The sequence below is a fragment of the Mauremys mutica genome, chromosome 1 (assembly GCF_020497125.1).
Source record: "Mauremys mutica isolate MM-2020 ecotype Southern chromosome 1, ASM2049712v1, whole genome shotgun sequence".
NCBI lineage: Eukaryota > Metazoa > Chordata > Testudines > Geoemydidae > Mauremys > Mauremys mutica.
Window position 1 is genome coordinate 348,115,745 of NC_059072.1, and position 17,182 is coordinate 348,132,926.

Genomic DNA, 17,182 nt, shown 5'->3' on the forward strand with positions numbered 1-17,182 from the left:
CGGAGATCAACGGAAGAGGAGCATGATTGTAGACTTCAATAAATCCTGGATGCAACTAAAGCTGCAAACCTCAAACTGAATAGGGAGAAATGTGTTTTAGGGGTACAGAACTGACTTTTGTTGGGGATGTTATTTCCAACAAAGGTGTAAAACCTGACAAGAAGAAAGGTTTCAGCCATTGAAATATCATGTTCCCAGTCAAAGAAAGATGTTCAGCAGTTCCTAGAAATGGTTAATTATCTTGGAAAATTCATACCTAATCTACCTACCAAAGCACTGGCTTTGAGAAAACTCCTAGACAATAAAAATCAATGGTGTTGGGGTGCAGAGCATAAGGAGTCATGGGAAGGTTTGAAACAACAATCGATACAAGAGCCAGTGTTGAAGTTCTATGCACCAGGAAGACTTATTAAAATTTCAGCAGATGCTTCACAGTCTGGGTTAGGTGCAGTGATTTTACAGAAACATGAGGATTGTTGGTAACCAGTGTCATATGCATCCAAATCACTGACTGAGGCAGAAACCATATGCACACAGATTGAGAATGAGCTTTTAGGAATATTGTTTGCCTGTGAGAGATTCAATCAGTATATTTATGGCCAGACAGGGGATGTTGAAATGTACCACAAGCCCCTTGTAACACTAATTGGCAAACTACTGAATGACCGTACAGTAAAGATTCAAAGAATGATGATAAAGCTGCAAAAGTGTGATTTGGTTGTGACCTACATGCCTGGTAAATTCGTGTTCACTACAGATGCACTTTCCAGAGTGGTGACTCCCACTACAAAACCAGGGAGGACCTTAGAGATAGAGTTGCAAGCCTACGTGAATCTGATTGTAAAGTCAATTCCCATAGCTAACAGGAAACTGCAACAAATAAGAGGTGAAATGGAGAAAGATGGATCATTGGAGATCCTTAGAGAAATGATAATTAAAGGGTGGCCGGAAGAAATAAGCAGTTGCTTTCCAAATATAAGAGATTATTGGAATCCAGACATGAACTTACTGGGATAGATGGAGTGATTTTCAAGGGCAGCAAGGTTCTAATTCCAATGAGCCTCCAAAAAGAAATGCTACAGAAGATCCATGAGGGTCATTTAGGTATTGAGAATTACAAACGATGCACACAAGAGGTGTTGTACTGGCGGCGGATCAATCCTGACATTACTAATCTGGTAGGAAACTGCTTTTCCTGCTGAAATACACAAGCCATGCCAATAGGCAAAGCTACTGAGACCTCATCCAGTTCCATCAAGGCCTTATGAGAAGGTAGGCATTGATTTATTTACCTAGTAATCAAAGGATTATTTAATAGTCACAGAGGATTATTCACACTGTGTGCACACTGCACAGTACTAACAGTAAGTCAGTGATAGCCAACATGAAGGGAACTTCTCCAGATGTGGAATTCCAGAGGAAGTCTTTTGCCATAATGGGTCGCAATTTTACAGTGCAGATTTTAGGCATCTTGCCATAGATTGGGATTTTCATCACAAAATATCAAATCCATATTACCCCAATTGAATGGAAGGGTCTATACAGACCATAAAGAACATTATAAAAAGCCTTCAACAGTGGGGTGATTAGTATAAAGCTTTATTGGGTTACTGACGTACACCTCTGGAGAATGGCTCTTCTCCAGCTCAGCTGTTGATGGGAAGAAGGATCAGATCTAATTTACCAATCACTGTTAACTTGCTGAAATCTCACAACAATGAAACCATATGGAAAATGAAAAAAAATCAGAAGTGGAGGCAGAAATATTATTTTGACTAAAGGGCCTGTGATCTCCCATCTCTTAACCCAGGTGATAGAGTGCCTGACATATCACACATCTAATACTTGGGGCCAAAGGGGTGCCCTTAAAGAACAGCTGCATCCAAGGTCTTACGTAGTCCAGACAGACCAGGGGGACACATTTCGATGTAATCGAAGGGATCTAAGAATAATCCCAGAAAGTTCCAAAACATTGACAGTAGATGTGAACTCGGGCATTTCCCATCTGATTGATATTTTATCATCAATGTACAAAGGAGAAACTGTCAAGGAACAAGAGAACAATTCAGACTCTAATGAAAAGCTGGTACTGAGAAGATCAGAGAGGGAGATTAAACATCCTGAAAGACTCATAGACTTGCTAACCTGCCTAGAGAAGGGGTATTTGAGGAAAGTGAATAGTAAAGATTCACTCCAGAGTAATGTGCTGGTAACTTCTCCTCTTTAGGCAGTTTGATGCATTGGGTTTATGGTAATGTACTAGATAGGTTGAGAATTAAATGTGTGTTTTTATTAGATAGTTGTTAGCTGTTTATATAAGAGCTAATGGCAGAGGGGTTAGGAGGGAAGATGCAGTGTTCAAGATAATAATTTAGAGATGTTCCCTCATAAGGGACAATCTTATGAATATAGAATTTTATGATGTGCCTTGGAAGCTGGGGTTGAGAACACAGCGTAGCTGTTGGCAGTCGTTCACCACAGACGCTCTCTAGTTCGTTGAATTAAAAGTTTTATTCTTTTCTCATTCATTGGTTTGTTGTGCAATGAACCCCAAGATTATCATATGGGGAAAACGCGGCCAGCGGCAAGCTGTCAATAGACTGGCTCAGAGCAACTCTAGATGTGATGATTTAAAACACTGGTGGCCTCTGTGCTAGTGCTACAATTGGTCTAGCCACACTGGCAGGGGAGGGCAGGGCTGAGAGCAACAGTGGGAAATCTGAAGCAAAATGCTAGTGCAAACAAGGTCAGGGACAGCGTACGTGATTTGCCTGAGGTGATGCTGGGAAGCAGAGTCACAGCAAGCTGGCGTTCCTAGCTCTCATTGCAGAGCTTAGAACGCACCAAGCTGGGAGGGGCTGCAAGTGCTTTGGAGGATAGGATTAACATTTTAAATGATCTGGACAAACTGGAGAAATGGTCTGAAGTAAATTCAATAAGGACAAATTCAAAGTACTCCACTTAGGAAGGAACAATGAGTTCCACACATACAAAATGGGAAATGACTGCCTAGGAAGGAGCACTGCGGAACGGGATCTGGGGGTCACGGTGGACCACAAGCTAAATATCAGTTAACAGTGTAACTGTTGCAAAAAAAGCGAACATCACTCTATTAGCAGGAGTGTTGCAAGCAAGACATGAGAAGTAATTCTTCTGCTCTACTCTGCGTTGATTAGGCCTCAACTGGAGTATTGTGTCCAGTTCTGGACGCCACATTTCAGGAAGATTGTGGACAAATTGGAGAGAATCCAGAGAAGAGCGACAAAAACAATGAAAGATCTAGAAAACATGACCTGTGAGGGAAGATTGAAAAAATTGGGTTTGTTTAGTCTGGAAAAGAGAAGACTGAGAGGAGACATAACAGTTTTCAAGAACGTAAAAGGTTGTTTGTTACAAGTAGGAGGGAGAAAAAAATTTTCTTAACCTCTGAGGATAGGACAAGAAGCAATGGGCTTAAATTGCAGCAAGGGAGGTTTAGGTTGGACGTTAGGAAAAACTTCCTGACTGTCAGGGTAGTTAAGCACTGGAATAAATTGCCTAGGGAGGTTGTGGAATCTCCATCAGTGAAGATTTTTAAGAGCAGGTTGGACAAACACCTGTCAGGGAGGATCTAGGCAATACTTAGTCCTCCCATGAGTGCAGGGGACTGGACTAGACCTCTCGAGGTCCCTTCCAGTCCTATGATTCTATGATAAATACCTGTAAGGATCTGGGCCGAATTCCCATTGATTTACATGGGAGCTAAGCTCAACAGTAACTTTGAGGATCTAGAGGCCTTACTTCCTAAGTGACGTCAGATAAGGCCAGATCCTGAGCTGATGTAAATCAATGTGAATCCTTAAAGCCAAGTTACACCAGCTGGCCCATAGTGTTTTTTTCCTTTGAAAAGACTTTGGTATGTCAGGAACTGGTAACGTGCTAGTTCTTGGGTCAGAGTCTAGCAAGGGAGTAGCTCTCATGCTCAGTTTGAACAATATCACACATGTGGAGTTGCCGACAAAGGACTCTCTTTTACCAGTGGGGCTGCTCCATAACTATTCTCCATGTGGGTCCACCTGCCCACTTAGGATATGTCTACACTGCCTTTCAAAACCCACACCAGCGACTCTCAGAGCCGGGTACTACGGACTCATGCTCATGCTACTAAAACTACCTATCACTAAAAACAGCTAGGTAGCCAGTTGGGCTTGGGCTGGAGCTGGAGCCGGGGTGGGGTGGGGTGGCAGGGGGAGAGAGTAGGGTTTCAGAGCCCAAGCTGCAGCATCTACACGACTGGTTTTAGGGCTGAAGTGCAAGCCCCATGAACCTGAGTCTGTAAGCCCGGGCTCTAAGACTCTCTCTGCCACAGATTTTTAAATGCAGTGTAGACGTACCCTGACAGTCCTGGGCAGTGTTCTCTGTATAAACCTGTAGGTCGGAGCTTACCCACTCTCAAAATACCAACCACAACACAAGTCCTGTAGGAGGACCTTGTTTACAGAGGTGGCCTCAGACAAGACCGGCGATGCTTTCAAACCCTCCTCTTCTTATCTGTGGCGACTTATGGGTGCATAAGAGTTCAGCTGTTGAAAGAGCAGCATGTGCACATTTGGTAATGAACCTCTCAAAGGACTTGCATGACAGGACTAGATTGTAAACTCTCTAGGGCTGTGAGTGACTTTGTACAGCATCTAGCACTATGGGACGCTGATCCCTGACTGAGGGATGAAGGTGTATGCTAAACCCTCAGAGATTCAGTATGATGAAACACTTGTTTCGCAGAATACTAGAAACTCAAAAGTATCCATCTGGTTGAAAAGAGGTATTTATATTCAGGCCTCCCTCACTTACCACTCAGCAACCATTGCCTAGAGGCCAGAGCATAGGGCTGGGAGTCAAGAGACCTTGGCTCAATTGACCAGTTGTATTCTCTTGAGCAAGTCACTTCACCTCTTTGGGCTGCTGTATGCCGGTCTGTAGAATGAGCGCTATGATACTAACCACACCTGAAAATCATGTTGAGATCTATGGATGAGAATTGCTGTGTGTAAGGGCTGCTTTTTAGGAATGAATTATTCCAAATTGCTATGCAAAGTTATGGGGCCATGTGCAAACTCGGCATGTCCAAGTGAGTGAAATTGTACAGAGAAGCATCCAATAATCTGGCTCCTTACCCTAGCCTTGGCCTGAGCCTGAGACACCTTCAAGGGGCCTGATTGTCAGGGAGTGCTGAGTACCCGCTCAGTTTCACCTACGGTGCGTCACGTTGGACACCCTAAACTTGAAGCCCCCAAACTCAGATTTTAAGGTCAAAAGGAACCATTATGATGATCTAATCTGCCCTCCTGCACAGCACATGTCAGAGAATTTCACCTAGTCACTTCTACATCAAGCCCATAACTTCTGATTGAGCAAGAGCCTATCATTGAAAAAGGTATTTAGTCTTGAGTTAAAGACCCGCAGGAGGTGGAGAATCTACCACATCCCTAGGTAGATTATTCCCTCAATGTTAAAAATCAATGCCCTGTTTCTAGAATTTATCTAGCTTCAGCTTCTAGCTGTTGGATCTTGTTAAGCCTTGCCTCTTTGCACTTTCATGTCACTTCTGAAGGATTTGGCTGGCCATCCCATGAGAACAGGCTTTCTCACTCTAGAATGGTACTTCTGCATCAGTGGGAGCTGAAAAGGCTCTGAAAATCAGGCCATTTAAGCCTATTACAGTTGGTTTCAGTACACATAGTGGCAGCGCTGACTCTGAGTTACCATTAATAAAGCCCTTACCTCTGGTGTGGCTCTCTGTCTTCCTTGCTCTTGCCTGTGTTACAATGTGCCGTAGACCAGAAGATGGGACTCCTGAGACTTAATCCTGATCAACCGCTGACTCACTGTGTGAACATGGACTACTGCTTAACCTCTCGGCCTCAGTTTCCCCATTGTATAGTAAAGATAACAATGTGTACGTGCTTCAGAGCTTGTAAGCCTTAATTGATATTTGTAAACTGCCCTGATCTTCAGATGTAAGGCCTATGCATGGTTTATTATTGGAAACAAACGTAGAGAAGCATTTTCTAAATTATTTGCACTCTCTAGGAGAGGCCTGAACAGCAACCACTTCCTTTTCTAATAGAATTTTTACTTCATTATGTGAAATGCACAGTGCAACCTCATATCCTGAAGGGGTGGCATTAAAAGGAAAAAAACTAACAAGCATCTGTTTTTATTCTGGCTTCTGTTTTGACCAGTAGATGTAATGGCACATGATCATTGAGCTGACAGTAATCCAGTTACAAAAGTCTTCGGAGTTACAGCACCAACAAAATTAAACTTCATTAGATCCAATTATGCTGAAAAGCCAGACAACAGCTCTTAGCTTGGGGTGAAGCCACTTCTCAAGATCACGTGCAGGGAGGCCTCACTGGGTGTCAGTAGGGTAAATGCTTATTTGCTCAGCCACAGAGCACCATCTGCTTCCGAAATAATGCTTAGGGATGTGAGAAAGATACCAGGATCAGTTAAGAAGGCAGGAGAGACTTGCATGGATTTTCCTATCCTACTTTATTATTATTTGTATTATAGTAACACTTTAGAGGCCCAGCTGAGATCCGGCCCCCATTGTGCTAGGTGCTGTAAATGCACAGAGCCCTGTCTCAGAAGAGTGTACAGTTTAAAGAGAGATGAAGGGACCTTCATCCTTAAGGTCACGGTTAGAACTGAGACAAGCACCAACTGTTGCCTGAGTGTCCCAGGCTACTGCTTTTATCCACTCCGCTTCTGCCTTCTACAGTGATGCTGAGAGAAACAAAATTAAGCAGGCGTCACTTCCATTTTTTTCCCTGTGGAAACAAGACAAGTGACAATGAGATTGAATCATAGCTACCAAGCCTGGATCTGCATCCAGTCGGGAGTGTTTGGACCTGGAATTTTGGTTCCGCCCATCGTAGAGAGGAGGCACAGGCTCAAAGTTCTGATGCTGAGCCAAAGTTTGAGAGCATTCGTGCCCAAAGGGTTGGTTCATCTCCAGGGAAAATGATCTGAAATAAATGAACAAAAAGGCCCCCTGTCCAGTACAGTGATGGGTGCAGGCCTGAGCCCTAGACTGGACCTGCTAAATGTAGATTTACAAATAGAGCAATTCAAATAGAGGGCATGGGCCGCCCTGCATCCTGGGCCAGCATTATCCGCAGAACAGGAACAGCATCGCCGCTCAAGCATCCTTCACATACTGCCCCACCAATGCCTGTCCTGGAAGGGACACATCCAGTTACCATCCCAGAGACACAGGAAGTGGGCTGAGTCTGAGACCATCTGTTTACATCACAGCCATCAGCCAGTGAGGGCTTCCACTTACCAGTGCCAGCCTGCATCAGGAAGCCGGTGGCAGAGTTGGCAACCTGGGCCTTGATCCTAAGACTGCCCTCTCTGTATGAAGTAGCCAGTGCAGCATGTGAGCTATGCCATGCCTCAGCCTTTTTTTAATGTACTATCATGGGATGCTTCAAGCCATTCAATTATCTAATGGGCACTCAGCATTAATTTTCCTCCCAGCGCATGGAAAATGGGCGCTGGTGCTGGAGCTGCTGCACATCACTAGAGACGGAAGGCTGGTCTCGTGGTTCAGTTCTATTCAAGTTCTTGTCTGGCACCCAGCACTGGCACTGCAGTATCTGAGGTGCCTTCCAGAATGTGGAAATGAATTAAACAAGGAGACTAACCGCTAGCAATGCAGCTAGGGCTTTGGACTTGGAGTTGGTTCCTGGTTTTGTCACAGATTTGGACAAGTCATGCAGGGCTCCAGGCTTGCTCCTGGGTTTGATTGCTTTGCGCCACCTCAGCTGTGCTGTGCAGTGCAGCTGGAGAGCTACCACAAAGGGGAAGGAAGGATCGTCCCTGACACACGAGAGGCTCTGTTTGGCACAGAGCCAGCGCAGGCATCTCTGTGCTGCCCATTCCCCCGCCCCACTCTGCATAGTGGGTGTGGAGGGGGGCATGCTGGGGTGGAGCAGAGCCCATGGCATTCTGCCTGAGTCCCAGCCAAGCCTGTGGTTGTTGTGGATCTCCTGCAGCTGGTGAAGATACCTTCGCTGGAGAGCATGAGGTCCAGGGGGCCTATAGATTGTAAGCCCCTGGGGACAGGGGCCCTCTTTGTTCTGTGTGTGCACAGGGCCGAGCACAGCACGGTCTTGGTGCTACTGCAAGATAAATAAATAAACAAACAATACAGTGATGGGGGGCCATGTGAGTAGCTCGTGAGACCGATCGCACGCTCAGAATCGGAGAGGAGGGAAACACTGTATGGCCCGACTGATTCTTATCACCTGGTTCCCCTCTGTCTTCAGCATCATCCCACAAGTAGTGATCTCCGCACAGGGCTTAGCGACTGAGTGGGGTTAAGAGCCCAAAGCACTGCAGCTGCCTGCTCCTTAATCTCCAGGAAATGCCCTGCGTCTCTATCCTTATTGCTTAAACAGTAATAGCCCTGTGGAGAGCTAGAGGGAAGCTATTCTGCCTGAAGCATCAGCGTTCCTCCAGTAGATGGCGCAGCTCCTCATTTAAATAATTTTGAAAGTACAAATTGGAAGTGTGTGAGAGTTTATGGTTCCTAGAAGTTCGGATTTCCAGGCATGTCAGTTCGCATACAGCTAAATGCCGGGGAGTAAGATCAGGGTGGTGATAATAAATAAGAGAGTCTGTGCTAGAGGGTGTCATCCCATTTCACCGTTGTCTCACCTCATTGGGCCTAGCATGTGGCACCGAGAGCCTTTACCTTGTAAGCGCCTGCTGTCCGGAGTGGCCTTCCTGTTACTCTGCAATCCACTGGGTCAGGCTCATCATCGTGTCTCACATCTAGCCTCCCTTGCTAGTCCTGTTAGCTTCCTCTTCAACGGGATTTACTGGCAGATACTGATTCTCCACCGCCTCAGTAACCTCCCTGGTCAGCGTGTGCTGTCTATGCCCGCTCCACAAAGGCTATGAGTCTGTTACAGCTCTCAGCCAAGGCAGCTGGCTCTTCAGCTCAAGCTCCAGAGCTTTATGCAGCCCCTCGTTCAGTCCCCCGGCTGGCTGCAAGGGCAGCTTGCACCTTCGGTAGTCAGCTCCACGTGCGGTGTGGCTGCACACGCTACCACATCAGAACAGCCTTCGCTTTGCAAGTGTAAAGGGTAACAACACAAGCCCGTGGGGAACCCAGTGTGAGGCCCTTATACCTGTGCTGTCTTATAACACATGTCACATACTCTCCTTTCCTCTGTATCCCAACACACTTGCCAGAGTTAGAGTTTGGGTCCAGGGCCCTATAAATAGCTCGAAGCTTGAGTACACGCATATTGCATCATATACGTATTGCCAAATTGTGTGCCACTCTCAGGCTTGCAATACTGAGTCACAGCAGAATCAGACAGGCATGTGATAAGAGCCTTCCCAAGGAACATCTTTGCTTCTGACGTGTATGTGCTTACGTCTGCATGTGGCCTGTATTTCATTTTAGGGAACCTAACATGTTCAAGACAGGGAAAGAGCAGTGTTTTCAGCTTTGTATATTCCACCTGGCTTGCAGATCACAGCTCTCTGAGATGTGTGCTGTCAGATTTTTCAGTAGACATGGGCAAGAAATGGGGAAATAATTCATCAGGTATCTCATCTGGATGGATTTTGCAATGAGTTCAAATATATTTTGTGATTTAACCAGCTCAGTAAAGTGGATTAAAAAATAGGGGAGAAATGGGATAATTTATCCATAAAATGTCACCAAATTTGTTGAATAACTTATTCTATGAATATTATTTGATCCACTTTAATCCTGAGGCATCATTGTATAGGTATATGGTATATAATAGTACATATCAACACTATGTAAGATGGGGCTTCTTAACATAAAAATCCAGACAGGATTCTTTGTAATATCAGATTTAAGGCCAGTTACAATGCACCTATGTCAATATGGGGGTATGACTGAGGTCTTGACTCATGAATCATTAGCACACACCCCGTAATAGCTCCATATATTAGCAATAAAAGACATTGGGCCAGGTTCTGATCTCACTTATGCCATAGACTGCCTTGTAGGTGTTCTCCTTCAGGATGAATAGATGCAAAACGCTGTAGCGTTTGTTAATATAGGAATTCATGTAACTGGGAAATGGGTGTCATACCGACCTCATTGCAAGATTTAATTACAGACTCTACAGTGATTGAAGATTCCTACATGAAAGGTGCTGTATAAGTGCGAAGTATTATTAGTATTTATTTGTATTACAGTCCCCAACTGAGCTCAGGGCCCTTTTGTGCAAGGTGCTGTACAAACATGTTAAGAGACAGTCCCTGTCCATAAAGATTAGGCAAGTAGACAAAGGATGGAAAGGGAAACTGAGGCACTGAGCAGTGACATGATTTGCCTAAGCAGATCTAAGGCAGAGCCAGGACTAGAGCACAGGGCTGTTCTGCTCTATCCACTAAATCACATTGCTGCTCTGTTAGTAACTTGGTACTGCAGGTATGTAGGACCAAGAGACCCCGGCAATAGAGAATCAGGATCAGAGCCATTTCCATCTTTTAGCTTCTCAGTTCACGCAACTGTCTTTATAACCATTAAGAAATTCAGAATGGGGGGGGGGGTGAAGGGGAAAGCAAATGATTTAGGGCCCAATCCGGCTACCACTGAGGTGAAGGGGAGTTTCAATGGGAACAGGAACAGGCCCTTGAAGGTACACCATTTCCAGATCTGACCGGGCGTTGCTAATTTACACTGTCACATGAAACCCAGCGACCAGTCCAGTAGCAGTCCTATCCCCTTTCAATGGGCGCTGTGGCATTATTTAAAAATCAATAATATGACAGGTTATCGATCCCCCCATGCTAATTGCAGGGAGGCCGTCACAGGCATCCCAGGGTGCAGACTCTTTTCTTGGTCCCCCCGGCTGTTTGCGATGGCTCCCTCTACCTATTGGGGGTGATAATTTAAGGGCCTTTCCCCTAGGGGGAGATTATCCCCTCGCCTCCTGCCACAGGGTGTCTGCCTCTGAAGCAGCTGGTAGTGGAGTCCAGGGAGGCCAGGCTCCTGCAGTAGGCAGAGCCCTGCTTCGATCCAGTCTGTCACCTGCTGTGTTAGTGGCGATCCAGCCCGTTGTTACTGGCGGACCGGGCATCCCTCTACCGCAGGGAGCCGTGTCAAAACCTCTGCGTGGCGTGGAGGGGGCGGGGGCTGAAACCCAGCCCCACCCGTGTCTGAGCATCCCCTCGCTGACCTTGCCTGGGAAGCCGAAGCTGCAACCCAGCCAGTCTGGTATCTTTGCAAACAGGCTGGCGGGGCGGGAGGGAGGCGTGGTGTGTGGGGAGCGAGAGGCGGTTTCCTGCTTCCCAGCTCCGAACAGCTGGCGGGGTTTGAAAGGGTGCGTGTGTCAGCCCCGCGCAGCCAGCCCAGCCTCCGACCCAGGGTCTCTGGACAAGGCGACGAGGAGCCCCCGGCGTGCAGCGAGCGAGGCTGGGGCGGAGGCGCTGGCTGCTGCCCCCCGGGCCAGGGGAGGCTCCGGCTGAGCCCGGCGGCGCGGCGCCCCGGGGGCGGCTCCGCGGAGGACGGGCTGGGCGCGTAGCGAGGCGGCAGCAGCCCGGGTGCATGCGGCCGGCGCCGCGGCGGGGCAGCCCGGGATGAGCGGCGGGGAAGTGGTGTGCGCCGGCTGGCTGCGCAAGTCGCCCCCGGAGAAGAAGTTGAGACGATACGTGAGTAGCTCACGCTGCCCGGGAGCGGGGGGTGCCCCGGGGCCGGGCGCTCAGCTGGGAGTCGGAGGCGGGGCGCCGCGGTGACCCCCAGGAGCTCCGGGCTTGGCAGCCGCGGGGGAGCCCGGGCCTGATCCTCGCCTCGGCAGTGGGATGCTCAGCCCCGGGCAGGGCGGGGCCCCGCAGCGGAGCCGGCCAGTGACCAGTCCCGCCCCAGCCCACCGCCCCGAGAGCGACCCCTGCCCCGGGCTGTCCGGCCGCCCGCCCGCGGCAGCGCGGCGGGACCAGCCCCAGCCCGGGGGGCGATGCTGGGCGGGACTGACCCTTTGCAGCCCCTCGCCGCGGACACCCGGCTCCTGGCTTCCCGGCAGGCGAGGAGCCTCCCCCGCCGCCGCGTCCCAGCACCTGCCGCCCCGGCTGCAAACGCCCATGCAGGCGGCAGGGGCTGGATCTGCGGGGCGCGCTGCCGCCCGGGATGGGGGCGGGCGGGGCGGGCGGGCAGGCGCTGGAGCGGCGGGGGCCGGTCCTGGGACACATTCTCGGGGCGGGAGTGGCCGGAGCAGTGGCCGGGGCCAGGAGGGCGAGGCTGGGACCCGTTCGTGGTGCCGCCTGCAAGCGGGGCCCGGGGGCTGCGGAAAGCCACGTGGGCGGAGCCAGGGGCTCCGCTGGGACAAAGGCCAAGCCCAGGGCTCCAGTCCCAGGACAGCAGCTGCTCAGCTGGTGTCAGCCGGGGCAGCGCCATTCGAGTCAACGGAGCCCTGCTCTGGCAGGCGGCTTCATGCCAGGCGAGGATCGCGCCCCAGCCTTTGCTAGGAGGGATGCAGGCAGCAGGGGTGGGATGTGGATGAGGCGCTGAGATCAGAGGGAGCTGGAGTGTCCATTTTGGGGCTACTGCTCCCCCTTTCCCCTAGGGGGTCGGGCTGTGCCTCTGGGGAGTCCCGGACAAAGGAGGGTTTAGAGCAGCTGGGAACCCCCGCTCCTTGGGGATAGGGGGAAGCACTGGCCATATAATAAGCACTACAGATGTAAATCCCTTGGATCTTCCCACGTCTTCTGCAGGCCAGGGCAGCCCCCACCCCCTACACACACTGCAGAGCACAGCTCCATAGCTACAGACCTCAGATGGGATCCTGGACAGAGCCAAATTCTCTGCTGGTGTTTGTCCGTGGAAGTCAGTGGAATTACACCAGCAGAGAACTTGGCCCACACCAAGTGCTGCAGATTATGATGTTGTCCACCAGGATGCTCTGACTGGTTAAAGAGACTCAAAACAGTGCCCACCCCCAGCGAAGGTGCTTGGTGTTTCTGTGCCTGGCACAAGGAAACCATCTGAGCTCAGGCCCAGATTCTCAAAGGTATTTAGGCACATTAGTGACTTTACACCTGCCAGAATGACTATACCCTCTGCAAGTGTTTGCTTCCAAGCGATGATCCTTCCAACCCGGTGGCTTTCAAGCATTACCAGAGACTCAACCGTCTTGAGTCCACCACTGGAACCAAAGAGGACTGAAGGATGAGGGGGTTACATTTCCATCCTGTCTTCTTCAGGAGGCTGGGCTTTATCCCTTGGTGAGGAAGCAGCCATAGGAAAGGAACACACCAGCCAAAGAAACAAGGGTTAGTTTAGATACTTCACAGTGAATGGCTGAGTCCAGTTTAACTTTCTTCTTCTTCCAACCATCACTGTCTCCTGCTACACGTGTATGTTGTCTACGCAGGAAAAAAAACCTGTTCTTAACTCCAGTTAGCTAACACATGCTAGCTAATTTAGGGTAAAATAGCGCTGAAGACAAGGCAGCTTGGGTTAGCAGCTCCAGTTAAAGCCAATGCTAAAGCCTGTGGTTCAGTTCAAGCTGCTAACCCGAGTTAAAAGCAGACTTGCCGTGTCTTCACTACTATTTTAACCCGAGTTAAGAACACACCTTTTTTTGCAGTGTAGACATACCCTGTCCCTTCGTTACCATTCACTCCTGTGTCTGTGCAAAAAGAGCGGCATCCTTTAAACTCTCCCTTATCTTTCTTTTTAAGAACGGCTCTGAACACCTTTGCCCTGAAGTGCAGCGATATTATATCTTGGTAGAACTGGTTTTATTTCCTAAGCTCTCCCCTTGTCATTAGCGTTAATTATTTAACGTTCGCCAAAGGCTTTGAAGACGTAAAGGGCTATCGAAGTGCTATCATTAGTCGTGGAGATCAAACAGTTCCTGTAAGTTGTAAAGAATCTGACAAGCAGCTATGCCACATTCTGGACTTATTAAAATAAATCCCATTGCTTTGTGCTCTCCGTCTGAAGATGTCTCCGGACGGCACTGGTTTAACGGTGTGTCATTGCATGGCTCTGAACAGTGGGTGTGTGAAGCTGCTGTCTTCTGACTCAGCGGACCCACTCCCTGGGTGAATTCAGAGTAAGATCTGCTGACTGTAGTGACAAAAATAAGTGTCCACTGGCTTTTAGCCCTTCAGAGCCAGCGCAGTTTTGGGAGAGCAAAGTGGAATTCTAGTCTGCCTTGGGCTGCATCAGCAAAGCTATTCCCTAGGTTCTTATTGCCTTCACCTGGCAAACATAAAGGACCATGGGTGTCACTGGGACTTACCTTGGGCTGCAGCTCCTTTAATTGCTTAAGCATCATAGCAAAGATATGAAAATAGGCAGATATTATTAGTCCCATTTTACAGAAGGGGGAACTGAGGGAATGACTCAAAATTAGCTAAGCAGTGAATGGGCACAGCTCCATAGATTTCATAGGTGCTGCATCTGCTTATGCTGGGGCTGAGATTAGATCTGTTTAGGTTCCTGTACCATACCTGCCACTGCAGTATGTCAGGATCAACCAGAGACAGTGTGATTTGCCCAAAGCCACTGAACAAATCCAGTGTCCCTGATTCCCAGTCCCATTCTCTAACCACTAGGCATGTTACTTTAGTCTTAATATATTTAAACAATTGGATTTTTTTACATTAGACTTCTTAAAAAGACCAAACTCTTAGAACACAATGTATTTATTTAGGCTTTCGAGCAGCTGGACAGATTCTTTTTTTTTTTTTTTAAATTGGAGATATACCAATCTCCTAGAACTGGAAGGGACCTTGAAAGGTCATGTAGTCCAGCCCCCTGCCTTCACTAGCAGGACCAATTTTTGCCCCAGATCCCTAAGTGGTCCCCTCAAGGATTGAGCTCATAATCCTGGGTTTAGCAGGCTAATGCTCAAACCACTGAACTATCCCTCCCCCCATTTTATGTAACGAGTAATGGAGGCTGCCTTTAGGTTAATGGAGCAAAGCACTGTCCTACAAAAATAAATTGCTGACACTGAGTCACCAGTACCTTTAACTCATCAAATGTCATTAACTGTCCAATGAAAGAGCTCTCACTTAGCCCTTGTGCTCCGGCATTCCAGCGAGAGCCAAGTAAATCTTTTAAATGCTGTGCACGAGGGTGTGAAATGCTGGAGGCTAACAATAAAGATTTGTACATATAAGGGCGCCTTTCATCCAGCAAGATCCCACAGCACTTTGCAAACCACATACGTTTTAGAAAACACCTTACCCTCCCTTGGAAATGCAGCCATCTCTGGGGTGAAATGTCTTAGCTTTTAACATTGCACAGCAATGCTTCTCAATGTGTTAAAGATGGGATGTGACAAAGGAAGCTATAAACAAATGTCACTCAAGGGGATACCATGTTCCTGGAACTGGAAGTTAGACGTGGATTCTAGTCCTGTCTGTCACATTGCCTTGCCCAGTGTCGTGCAGAGAGTCACTTTGGCTACAGCTGGCAAAAGTGGCCACTGTTTTGCCACTCTTGGGTGCCCATCTTGAAAGCCCTGAGCACGCACAGCTCCCACTGAAATCCAGGCCTTCCAGCCCAGATCCTCAAAGGTATTTAGATGCCTAACTCTCATTGAAATTCATGGGCGTTAGGTGCTTCCATGGCTTTGTGGGTCTGGGCCTCTGTGTTTCCAGATGAGTGCCCAAAAGTCAATGACTGGCTTGGAAAACATTGGCTTTAGCTTTTTCTTTTTTTTCTTTTTTTAATGCCTCCGTTTTCCAACTTGGTGAAATGGTGGTAATATTTACCATACCTACCTGACAAGGGGTCTGAAAGGTGTAGCCCAATCATGCATACTCAAGATCCTCACACGGCAAGCGTGAGATCAGCACCAAGTATCATAGTAAAGTGTATAGGAGAGCGCCAGTGTGGGCAGGAATCTGAGGCTAACACCTCTATTCTTGTACAATGTGCTGTGGGCTCTGCAGTGAAAACAAGCAGGCAGGACCTCAGTTTTCCATCTCCTCAGGAAGACAACAGCCCCAGCAACAGAGGTCCCCCCACCGCATTGGCTTCTGTACTGATTGAGAGGGAAGAGCGCCCCCTATTGAATTAGCTGCATCATTCCCGCTATTACTGCCATGATTTGCTCTCTGAATTCAAATCCCAGGAGGACCTCTCTGACCATGAGTTGCCATTAGCTGGGATTTGGCTCATTCAGGATTTGACTGTATTAACACAAGAAACTGTTCCGTAACGTTATTTTATTTTTATTGTCCAACATGATTAGAAACCCCCTAGAAGCGTGTCCCTTCCCTGGGTGTCTGGGTAGGGGCGTGTTGCTGAAGTGCAGTTAGAAGGCCTGGTGTTGCCTTGTGGAAAGTGGTGCCAAACAAAGATCCTGATCTCTCTAGATTCTGTGGCACTCTGGGTAAGGGGGCGGGTGCTAAACCCAGGGACCTATCCAAATTTCACCTTGTACGATTTCAGAACCTCCCTCCAGATTCAGAGGGGTAATGATCTGCCCCTTCACATCCTGCCCGATAGCGTGGTACGGTGGTGCTGTGCATTGTCCAGAAGCTGCTGTTTCACTTGAGAGGCAGCTGCCTTTCAGCAGTGGGGGATTTGATCCTTTGTGTGTTGTCTCTTTGTAAAGTGCTTTGAGAGCCCTTTGCAGAAAAGGTGCTGGATGAATCTAAAAATCCGGATCAGAAGTTACAGTTCCTGTCTCCCATCCTTTGTCTTGCCTATTAGCTCTTTGGGGAGGGACTGTGCCTTTCTGTGTGTTTATACAACGTTTAGCACAATCGGGATCTGGTCTCAGCTGGGGTTGATATCATAATGGTAAGAATCCTAACAATTTCAGGTCAGAGGGAGTGAAGATACAGTATGCAATTATAGAAGATCACTTAGCCACTCCTAAAGTTACTGTGTAATTCTGGGAGTAAACTCTCTCTTATCCTCCCAATCAGACCATTGCACTCCACCCTGCTTATCTTCATACTGCAGTGTTAATATCTGTGCTGGTTGGCTAAGCTGTCTATGTTTTAGCCAAAAATACGGGGCTTGAGTCTCCCCTGTCACTCAGTTCATTTCAGTGGACTTGCACTGGTGTAAATGGTAGACGAATCAGACCTTCAGTATGTAAAATGTGCAGCACAGGTCACTTCTGCACCAGGGGCACAGAGTCTCACCAGATCTCCAGTAAGAAAAGGACCTGTTCTT

The 17,182-nt window shown here is 48.2% G+C and overlaps 1 protein-coding gene across 2 annotated transcripts in view; it reads left to right on the forward strand.

Annotated features, from left to right (window-relative positions):
- The window catches only part of GAB2 (GRB2 associated binding protein 2), a 222,015-nt gene that overhangs the window by 15,640 nt on the left and 189,193 nt on the right, over positions 1 to 17,182 (forward strand). The window contains exon 1 of one of the 2 annotated variants that reach the window (XM_045020920.1): positions 11,316 to 11,691. The exons of the other annotated variant lie outside the window; for it this stretch is intronic. Within the exon in view, the coding sequence (XP_044876855.1) occupies positions 11,620 to 11,691 (72 nt within the window). The 5' untranslated portion in view covers positions 11,316 to 11,619. Of the gene's footprint in view, positions 1 to 11,315; positions 11,692 to 17,182 lie in introns of those variants that run through there. 2 annotated transcript variants of the gene reach the window in all.